Raw genomic sequence first — 11,363 nt, forward strand, 5'->3', positions numbered from 1 at the left:
GAGCAAAATAGCGTGTCTATGAAATATTAGGGTGTTCATATATAGGAATGAAGAAATAAACAATTAAACTTGGAATTTCTCAATTTTCGTTGAATTGACGCATCACATACATAATATTACGTAGATATTATATTCAATGTAGTACCAAATCACATATCACTCACATCATAAGCGTTTATTGTTAAACTCAGTCCTAAATAATATATATATATATCAATATACTAGAAATTTTAAAAAAAACACAAAAAATAACGACACTTCATATTAGGTGTGTGTATATATATATGTATATAATATATTTCTAATTTTGTTAAGTTAATGTAAATTCACGCAGCAGGAATTAAGAGGAAATAAAGAGCAAAATGACTTTTAAAATAATAATTAATGTTTTTACTTGTTTCGGTGTAGAGTTCTTCTTTTTTTTTTTTTTTTTAAATATTTTACTACTTTTTATAAATGTTTCAAGTATTAGTCAAATATACTTAATTCTTAAGAGAGAGGAGAAATAAATTTTCTATAAATTCAATTAATAATAATAATGGCTTCAACTCATATCTTAGTAAGGTAAGTTTGAGTGTTTTCTAATAAACAAAAAATAATAATTATGAAACAAAATAATAAATGAGTTAATGAAAAACAAGGAGTTTTGGGAGGGAGGGAAGGTCAACTAAAATTCACAATTTTCATAATAATAATAAAAATTATAACATCAGGCAAATAATAAACTATAAAAGATATCTTTAAATATATATAATTATTATAATTGTAATATTATTTGATCATAGTCAAAATGCAAAATATTGTTTTGTTTTATTGCACTGACGTATTTTTTAAAGACTTTTTTGTACGGCTTTATCGGAAGCTAATTATAATAATCACTACATATTATATGCAACATAAATGGGATCTAATTGATCAGCTAAGAATCCATCTCTCAGATGCATTCTTTGTTTCTCTCCTCTAGAATTAATTGGCACTGTTCCAGGATCCGCTATGACCACAATCCCCACTATTAAATGATGTTCCTCCAAGACGGTATTGGTAATGAGGGGAACCAAATCTAGGGCTTCACTCTCAGATCCATCAAGCTCAGCAACTACCACGAGGAGATTGGTCCATGTAAACACAGCACTGAGAGTGTAAAAAGAATAGTTTCATAATTAGCAATATGTAACTATTTATGTTGTGGACAAGTTGCAATTTCTACGCATTTACGAGTAAGTTAAATTTATAATCACTTGTGAATGAATAATTATCAATACTAGTCAGTAAGTACATCATTAATAATACAACCATCCATGAAATATTCAATTACTGGATAATCATCATCACAAGTACACTACATTCTTCATTTAAAATTACTCATCTCATTTTTGATTGCAACTTGCACATGATATATATAATATTTATATAATTTACCTTTCAGCAATTTTCTTATGAGCTCGCATTACGGAATTTTCTATATCAATGGGATGATATCTCATTCCCCGAAGAATAAGCGTTTCGTCCAAAGCTCCAACAACGAAAACTGCATCATGAAAATCTACAAATTTAAATTTATTTTATGAGATTAAAAACATTTACAAATGGAAACTGGATATAAATAACTACCTCCATCTGATCCAATAGCTTCAGTTCTTCTTAAAAATCCCAAGTACCCTGTCCTAGCATACACTTCTCCAGTGGTTCCTGTGACTAAACGGACATTAAAATGATCTTGATACGTTGAGTCTTCACCATAAATCGTGAAATATCCACTAGCATTGTGAGGACATTGTACCCAAATCTAAATTTCAATGTGGAATATATAGATAGGCATTATTTAGGTATATTGAACATATATATGTAACTTCACACCTCTCCTAAATGAGAGTCCCCACACTGTCCTTTGGACTCTGGATTAGCAATAATAACGTTCACTCCTGGAAGCAACTTCCCTGATTCCATGACAGCCAATGAATGAGGAGCTCCTCTTTCCGTCAGGGTGACTCTATCATTTCTCAAGGCTCGAAGATCGACATAAACTGTTGTAGGATCTGGAGAGCTTGCACCTTGTAAACATATAGCTACATTCACACGGCATCCAAAAGATGTTGAAACAGCCCTCGGACTGAGACTAAGCCCGGAAAATAATTTGGTAAAGGAATGGCACAAGGCAATACGAGGCCGCTCCTCTGCCACTACGACACATGTTCTAACGCAGGAGAGATTGACTCCTCTTGATCTTAATTGTGGGACAGACCCTCCAAGACCTTTTGTACATAGCTCCATAACACCTAGTAATAAATATGGTATTGTTTTAGAAGGGACAAACTTCAGTAGTTGTTAATTTTCGAATGAAAAAAAAAATCTAATTGAATCTTTCTTACCGTAGGAACAAAATGTATCTCTCACTTTGTATTGAGAAACTGCAGTTAACCACACAGATGGATTACTTTCAACTTCAGAGGGTGGAATCAGTATAGTATGATGCCCAGAATAAACGGAACTTAAAACCCAAAGAGCAAATCCAAGGCCACAGTAAGGATCTAAACATAATGCGACGTGTCGAGATGGATACAACTCACATTGCAATTTCATAGCTCTACATAATGCGGTAGTAGAAGAATGAGACATTTTGATTCCAGCAAGCATTCCTGTTGTCGAAACAGAAAAGTCAAGATAAGCCAACAGCTCTGCTGTTGGAGCACGATAAACTCCAGGTAATTTTTTCTTTGGAATATCGTCTGTATCCAATGTAGGAGGCCATGACTATATATAACAAAGTTGAGTTAATTCATTCATAACATTATATATGGAATGGAAAGAAAATGGGATTGAAAAACAAACAAAAACTTTTCATTACCTTGATGTCTACCACATTACTAGCTTCTTTCGATTTGAGTAGTTTAATCACGAGTTGGGAAGATAAAACGATGGCTGACTTGGATACATCAACAATCATCCTCACAGTAGGAAGAGTAGTTTGAAGGTTTTGGGGGTGAGGGGGACGAATTGTCACAGGAACAACTCCAACATAAAGACAACCATAAAAGGCACAAATGAGATCCACACCAGGAGGATATATTAGAGCCACATGATCACCAGTATTTAGACGTCCCTAAATTATTAATCAAATAAAAATATTATCCAACTTTAAGAAATAAAAAGGTCTTACCTTTTCAAGTAGAAGGCACGCAATTCTTTCAGCCTTTTTGTGCAATTGAGAACAAGTTAAGGTTTGGGCAGGGGATCCTTTACTATTAAGAAGCGTAAACAAAACATGATCTGCAGTTGATTGTGACCTCCAACGAAGAATTTCACTGATGAATTGATATTTTTTACCAGCTGACTCCCCTTCCTCATCTAGTCCTCCAATATCTCTCCCTTGTGCTGCCGCTAACCGATTCCCTTGAACTAAATTTCCAACGATAACGGACGCAGGTCCAACGTCAGAATGAACTTCTCTGGGCTTAGGAAGATTTGTAACGCAAGTGTGCGGACACATGAGAACATTTGCAGGATGCAAGGATCCAACAATGAACCTCTTCTTCGTTTCTGATAAATGAATTCCACCAAGAGGAGTTTTCGGTAAATGATTATGCGGAACTAAAGCAAGACAATAGAGTCCCACTTGATGAATTGAATCAACAGCTTGTAGAACACGAGACATCCATTGAAAACTCTATATTAATAGAAAAACCCAGGATTAAAAATTTGCTTTATTTAAGAAGGAATTGCCCGATTATATATACTTTTACCTCTTCTTCTGAGCAATCGGGCCTTTGTTCTGCAACAACACAAATTCGTTCATCCCTAAGAACTCTAATAGAAAAGACAGCAATGCGACCTCGATAAATAAATTTCATTGGTTCCACAGCCAAAACAGTAGCAATAATGTCATCCGTATTATGTTTTCGACCACTGACGGTCATAAGACCATCACGAGAGCCACAGATGAATACAAGACCACCCTAAAATTAATTAATAATTGAATAAAAATACATTTTTCTATCAAATAAATAACTTACGGGTCCTAAAAATCCTAATAAACCCGTTCTTACAAACGCAGCTTCACCATAGCAATATGATCCATCTTCATTCTCTGGTCTTACTCTATATGTACTATTTGTAAGGCCAGGTAGTCCCCAATAAGAAGTTGCAACACTAGTAGAGCTCATACAAATTTCACCAACTTCATCAGTTTTACAAACTTGAGGTTGACCATCTATTTTGAGAACAACAAGTGTGGCTGGAAAAAGAGACAAAAAAAAATATTTAAAATAAGAGTCCCTTCAAAATTGTATTTGAATAATCTGTACATACCATCAGGCAAAACTTGTCCACAATCTTGTAAAGTCAATGAAGTTAATGAGTTTTCTTGATCAACGCGAACAACGCTATGACTTAAACCCGACATGGATAAAACTCCACGACCAGTTGCATTAACACCTTCACGTCCTGGTCGTCGAATGGACACGGTCAACGCCTCTGCAGAGGCAGCACAGGGACAAAGAGCATCAGGTCGGAGACCTTTAGACTAAAATAGGAATGAAATATAATTTCCATTAAATGAGTTTTATGTACATTTGATCCTTTGTAAACTTACTTGAAACACAGAAAGAAATTGATCACAGGATGATAAAGACCATGGATTTGCTCCATCAGCCACAACAATTAGACGTAACGAAGATAGATTTAATTCACGATGATCTTTGGTTGCCAATAAGCCCCAATGCAAGTCCCTCGATTTACAAATGGCAATTGTTGCACGATGTTTCGTAACCATTTGCATCCAAGATGCAGGATTAACTTTCATAAGAGAATAGGGAATGAAAATGACATGCATTCCGTTGAATACAGAAGTAATAATGGAATGCCAAAGTCCAACTTCCCTCTTAAAATCTAAAACACACACCATGATTTCTCCCTCAGTGTAATTACAGCTTGTTGTTAATGTCCTAGCATGAGCCAGCATGGCTGTTCTTGCAACACTTACGCCCATGACACTTCCATCCTGTTGAGTAACGTATTCAACATAGCCAGGCGTATCATCAGTCAATCGAGGTGGAGGCTGCCAATCTTTTGGTGGCTTAGGAAGATTTTCTGTGACAAACCAATTGAGTTTTGGCCATCCCTTAAAAGTTAAAACTTCTCCAGAAGAAGATTTAGGAAGGCATTTATAACAAGTATCAGAAGTTAATGCCAATGTTACTCCACATGAGCCTAATAAAAATCCTATTTGTTGTGATCCAGCGTCCCTTCTTGATACTGGCACTTCAATTGGCACGGGCACAGTACCTGCCATTATGCAACCGTAAAACGCACATAGGAAATTAAGCGGATCGTTATTTGGATAGACTAGAGCAATGCGATCACCTGGTTTAATGGAAACCTCGGCTGGTTTAAATCCAATACGATTCAATAAAGTGTAAGCAATTTTTTGAGATCGACTAAGGAGCTTTCCATAAGTAAGATTGATACTCAATTTCCCATTTGGATCCAAAACTGTGGCAGCGGGTGCTTTATAAGTAGCAGATCCATATCTATGGATGGCAGCTTCAATATTTCGTGGAAGGCCTGTGGGAATAATTAGCTGTGCACCCACAGCAGGGGTCATGGTACTGCCCTCGGGCGATGGAGCGTTCGGATCTTTTGAATTAGCAACCATTTCAAGCTCTATATCATCGTCTTCGTAAAATTCCGTTAATTCTCGCCTTTTAGGCCTTTTTAATGTATTTAACAATTGCTGTATTTTGGCGGAGACCTTCCATCGTGACACTGTTCCCATTTGACTATCTTGATCTGATTGTGATCCCATAGAGGATAATCGCATAGAAGATAAATGAGAAGAGTTCCTATGTATCCTCGATGAAGTGCTGTCCTGAGAAGATCGGTATGAACGAGAAGTTTTATGATGTGAAGTGGATTGTGTACTAATAGAAGAAGTCACGTCCGGACTGGGTTTCTGTTTGTCCATTCTTGATTTCTGTTGTGTTTGATTAAGAAACAAGACATCGTAAGGCTCCAAGTTTTCTATAACTTCCCCTGTATTTGGAGGTAGTTGCGCTTCGTGAGATGAGAGGGGCCTACTGTGATGAGACTCTTTCGAATGCTGTTGTTGCTGTTTCTGTTCACGGGAGGGATCACGAGAATGTCTTGAGGATCGATTCCTTTGTTGAGAAGATCTTCTGGATGAGTCCATGTGTTCATGACCATGATTGAGCTGTGGAGGTGGAAGAGGAGGAGGAGGGGGGAGCTCTTGTTCAAACAAACTCGGATCACTCCTTTGATGCAGACTCTCAAATCCTGCTTCACTCACTTTTCGACTGAAAAAAAAATAGTTGATCATTAATAGGAAATATTTGAGTCTTCTAGTTTGGGAAGTACGTACCTAGGAGAATTTGGGAGGTTTGGAGCCAGAGTTTGAGGCGCTCTGGGCAATAAGGGAGGAGTGGAGGGTGTGGGCGTGGCCATGGAGGAATTGCTACTCGTGTCGCTAAGTCCAAGCGTAATCTGTCGATTGCTGGAACAAGCCAGATTGGATGTTTCAAGGGGTAATTCCATGTCTGTCCTCTCGGGCACTTCTGGCACTTCTTCTTCCTCCTCCGTGGAGGATCCTTCTTCCTCCTCTTCTCCATCCTCCTCCTCCTCCTCTTCCGCCCTTGAAGTCTGCATCACAGAACTCCTTTTGGAGGGCATAGGAACGCCACCCTGCTTACAAGACTGCGACATTTGAGCCAGGGCCTGCTGCACAGCCTCTTGGCGCACCTCTGAGTGATACCGCTTCTCATTGTGAGTGTATCTTTTTTGTCGATGACGGGAGCGAGCCTTGTTATTCGTATTAGTCCCTGTGGCTATTCCAGAACAAGAAGTAACTGACGGCGTTGAGGTCAAAGAGGGCGCTTCGCTTGACTCGTCAATGCTACTCTGCTGCAACTGCCTTTGATTTTCCAAGGCAACCTGGGCATTATACTCCTCCAAGAAAGGAGATAACACTTTCTTACGTTTCTTCTCATAACCTTTTTGAGTTATGTCTCCTGAAAAATACAAAATACAAAAATAGGATTAAATTGTATCTCTCACTGACAATTAAAATGGAGGCAATTTAGAAAGAGAGAGAAACCGGTTAATTCCTTTAACCAGTTTCAAAAAATTGACTAATCATCATTATTCATTACGCCCTTTCAGCCATATAAATCTGCTCAACAACTCACAACTTCAAATTAACATATTTTCTACTATAGAAGATACTTCTTTTCTTTGTCGAAATGTTTCGAGAACAGATCCAGAGGGAAACCCTAAAAATGCTCCAGAATAAAGCCGAACTGGAGCAAAAGAACAGGCAATTGGAGATCCAGCTACACCAACGACAAACTTCTCTCCAGCAATGCAGAGACAAACTACAGAATGTGACTTCACAAGTCCAGGATTGTAGAATTGCAATGAAAAGCATTTCTTCCAAAAATGAGATTCTTCATCAAAAGAACAAGAGCTACAACTCCAAAATGAGGACCATTGAAATCCAATTAAAACACATTCAAAAGGCACATCTATCCCAAGAGGAGTTTCTGAGTCTCTATTCCAAGCAAAAAAATGTATTTCAAAATACATTAGAACATCTGGAGTCACAGTTTGAGACACTTGATATATCACATCAAAAGGACACCCTCAACTTCAAGGAAAACATTTCTTCCCTAGAGTCCAAAATACAGCAACTAGAAAATACAAAAAATGATCTCCTTTTGAGCTCAGAGTCCGTGGAACAAAACTGCCAAAAGTTGTTATCAAATAAAGACCAAGTTCTCAAGGGCATTCAAGGCAACTTGGAGGAGAGTCAAACGAAATTAAGGGAAATCCTCAAATCAAAAGCCTCCATTCAAGAGCAACTTGATCAAAAAACAAAAGACACCGAAGAACTCCAGAATGTATTAAACAGGAAATTAGAAGCTGCAAACGAGACAATTGAGAGTCTCCATGAATCCATTCAAGAGCTTCAAACTAAATTAAGAAACGAGGAAAAAAAGAATAAGGAAACTGAGCTCAGCATTAAGCAGGTTAAGGAGGAACTCCATTCGAATCAAAAATATAGCAAGGAACAAGAGAATCGTATACAGACTCTGATATCCCAACTTGAAGACCATGAGCGAAGCAAAGTGGACTTGAACGATCAAATCTCTAATCTAAGAGATAAATGTAATGAATTAACCAAAGAAAATGAAAATTACTCCATTCGAGTGGGGATCCTTGCCAAGGAACTCTTGGAAGTTGAGGAACAAATGAATAAAACAAAAGATCAACTCCAAACTCTAAAGAATAATGAAATCACAAACCTAGAGAAAAAAGTTGCAGAATTGGAAAATGAAAAATCTACAATGGAAACAAAAATCTTATTTAACGAAGAAAAAAACACGAAAAAGGAGGCCTTTCTTGATGAATTAAGAACGGAAAGAAACTATCTCTCTTCTAAAGTACAAACGTTGGAGTCAGATACGGAGGAAAAGAATAACCTAATTCGAGATCTTAAGGAAAATATACACAGGTTAAAAGATGAATCGTCTGTATTAAAAAATAAAATATCCGAGCAAAGAATCAAAGATCAATTGGAAAATACTGAGAAAAATTTTTTACTCAAGAGTTTGACAAGCAAGTTACAGGAAAGGAATTCTCGCATTGCAGGGCATGAAGCATTTATGGAAACTGTAAATATCACGAAGAAAGATCTTGAAATAAAAATTAGGTTACTCCAAGAGAGTCTTCAGAAGGCATCTTTGAACAAGTACGAATTTGAAAGACTGAAGAAAGAGAATGAAACCCTTGCGGAATCGCTGGTCATCAAAAAGAAGGAAAAGCAGAATATTATCATTGCAAGAGAGAGTATTGAAAAAGACATGTCCATGTTGAAAGAGCAAATCACTGATTTGAAAAAAGAGGCAGAAGAAATGAACAAAAAGGCCAATTCAACATTGGAAATGGAGAAATCTCTTTGGAAATACAATATGGAAAAGGCAATAGAACTAAAGGATAATGAGGTAAATGAACTAAAGGCTACAGAGAATCAATTAACCCAACAGCTCAAAGAAATGAATGAGAGTTGCGAGAAATTAAAAATGGAGTCTGAAGCACAGATACAAGGGATAGTCAGTACTAAAGATGAGGAAATTAATTCCTATAAAGAAAAGGTAAAAACACTTCAAAGTGAGACACTCCAACTGCAGTCAGAACTTAGGGAAAATCAAAAGGAGGAAGATGACACATTTCTGCGCCGTTCCGGTCGGTGGGTTGGAGGGATACGACAAAGAGGAAGGGTTCTCGCAGTATCCAAAGAGCCTGAACCGATATTGGAGGATAAACCAAAATCTCCTACTAAGCGATTCCTAGCGGATGATGAAGAAACGACGACTCGTCCCGACTTTCCAAAGCCTAGAACTTATCGCCGTGCGAAAAAGGCAAAGAGTCTCTTTGATTCTTAAGGATTATAATGTAATGCTATGTAATTAATTAATTATCATAATAATTGAGCAAAAAACTTAAAATTAAGTAAGTAAAGGTTTGTTGTGTTTCACCTTCTGACAGCTCTAGATCGAGCTCTGCCAACTTTTCGATGACGTCTTGAGTAATTCTTCCTTGTAGGAAATGTGCTGGGATTTCCATGCCATCCAGGACATACACTTGAGGCTCTTCACTTGGATTGCACTCTGCCATCATGAGGAATAGTGGATTGGAAATGAGGTCTCCTTCTTTTCTTGTTGTTTCTTCATCCTCCTGATCTCTTTTTCCGTTGTCGCCTTGTTCTCCTCTGAGTCACTTCTTTTCTTTTTCCAAGTCCAGTCACTCAATGTTTTGGTTCATTCAATGAGAGGGGAAGCAAGGGAATGAGGTGTTGGTCCTTTTAATAGTTAAAACTAATGCAGGGGGGAGAGGAACTGAAATCAAATCACTCATTCAACTTTGCTACTTGATTTTAAATTTAAAATATTAATGCACTTTTGAAATCAAAATAACTGAGCACTACCACCACCACAACAACAACACTTTGGACTCTCCATCATCAAGATCATAGTCAACAACAGCAACTAAGGGTTGTAAAGTGTTGCTGCTGTCTAATATTACTTATGATGGCACTCAGAGCAAAGCTGCAGAGCCTCCAGAAACAGAATTCTTATTCCTAGCTTCTTCCTTCCTCTCCTTAGTCTTTAGCTACTTCTCCCCGTTTTAGTATTTGCTGTCTATGCAATGGGAAATCAAAAGAAGAATGAAAGCGCGGAGTAGCCGCAAATACTAGTAGTAGGTAGTGCGTGAGCTCATCATCACCCTTTTTTCACAGCTCGTCTTTCTTTTCTCTCTTCTATAGCAGCAATTATATTTAATATTAATATAGCAGCAGCAGCTCTGATTCTTTCTTCCCTTTTCGCTCGCTCGCTGGTTCACTCACTCTCCCTCATTTTCCTTTTATTCTCTCCTCGCGCTCACAATAATATTGAGACCTCTGCTACTAGAGGGCGTTCTATCCATCATTCATCCCGACCCGTCCAGACATGACGTCCTCCCCGTCCACCACTACAACGTTTCGACGAAAACCCAAAACAAGGTCCACAGATGATTTTGTACCTGAACAGTATCAATATGTACTTAAAGAGAGCATTCCTTGGAAATCCATTGGATTCGCCACATTTTTATTCCTGGTCGGAGGCCTATGTATCGTGTCTGGGTCTCTAATACAATTCAGAACCCTGGAAGAAGATGACCGAATCTGGCCTCTCATCATTATTGGATGTCTTATGTTTATTCCTGGGTCATATCATGTTTATATTGCATTTAGGGCTCTTATAGGATCTCCAGGATATAATTTTGATGATTATGCTAAATTTGAATGATTTTAATCATCATCTACGGGCCCATCTATCCCTTATTATTTAGTACTTACTTGTAGTTATTACTAAAGGGATCAGATATAATTATTTTATTTTTCTATTGTCGGAGATTCAATATATACAATATGATATAATAAAGTGTTAAAGCTAAACGATTTCTGTACTATTTATGTTTAAATATGTTAATCATAGCTAAGTCCTTCATAATTGTGTCTGTTGTATAAAAAAATCCTAGTCATAAATACATATTGTTGAGTGTCAACACGAAAGCAATTTCGATCAAAAATCTAGATATTTATAGGATAAATCATTGACGTATTTCGGGTCCTTATAATCAAACTTTTGTGATAAACTAAGAAAAACATTTCTTTTGATGTATTTGGTTCCAATATGACCTTTCAAATAGTGCAACTTGCGAGTCCTTCGAAGGATCCACAACTTAATAATTAAATAGTTAATATAAATGCAAGATATAATGACGTAAAGAATACAAAAATATATTTACTACTT

At 37.2% G+C, this 11,363-nt stretch overlaps 3 protein-coding genes across 4 annotated transcripts; 2 read left to right on the top strand and 1 right to left on the bottom strand.

Annotated features, from left to right (window-relative positions):
* Nucleotides 1-264: 264 nt before the first annotated feature.
* DIP2 (disco-interacting protein 2) lies at nt 265-10,236 on the bottom strand. Of its 2 annotated transcripts, none has more exons than XM_040708521.2 (13): nt 9,546-10,236; nt 6,374-7,019; nt 4,589-6,308; nt 4,306-4,519; nt 4,011-4,231; nt 3,741-3,953; nt 3,158-3,664; nt 2,846-3,100; nt 2,370-2,751; nt 1,858-2,276; nt 1,612-1,786; nt 1,420-1,543; nt 265-1,131 (listed from the first exon to the last, which is right to left on the bottom strand). In XM_040708521.2, the coding sequence occupies exons 1-13, from the start codon at nt 9,685-9,687 to the stop codon at nt 879-881; spliced, it is 5,271 nt and encodes a 1,756-aa protein (XP_040564455.1). In that variant the 5' UTR covers nt 9,688-10,236; the 3' UTR covers nt 265-878. The 2 variants fall into 2 exon arrangements, with proteins under 2 accessions (XP_040564455.1, XP_040564453.1); XM_040708519.2 differs by having other exon boundaries at nt 3,735-3,953.
* Nucleotides 7,128-9,528, top strand: LOC121114530 (uncharacterized). Its single transcript, XM_040708523.2, has one exon. The coding sequence runs from the start codon at nt 7,251-7,253 to the stop codon at nt 9,450-9,452; it is 2,202 nt and encodes a 733-aa protein (XP_040564457.1). The 5' UTR covers nt 7,128-7,250; the 3' UTR covers nt 9,453-9,528.
* Nucleotides 10,237-10,517: 281 nt separating the features above from the next.
* Nucleotides 10,518-10,856, top strand: LOC121114301 (transmembrane protein 230). The gene has a single exon (XM_040708223.1). It carries the CDS (start codon nt 10,518-10,520, stop codon nt 10,854-10,856), a length of 339 nt encoding a protein of 112 aa, XP_040564157.1.
* Nucleotides 10,857-11,363: the final 507 nt, after the last annotated feature.

This window comes from Lepeophtheirus salmonis, chromosome 3 (assembly GCF_016086655.4).
Source record: "Lepeophtheirus salmonis chromosome 3, UVic_Lsal_1.4, whole genome shotgun sequence".
NCBI lineage: Eukaryota > Metazoa > Arthropoda > Copepoda > Siphonostomatoida > Caligidae > Lepeophtheirus > Lepeophtheirus salmonis.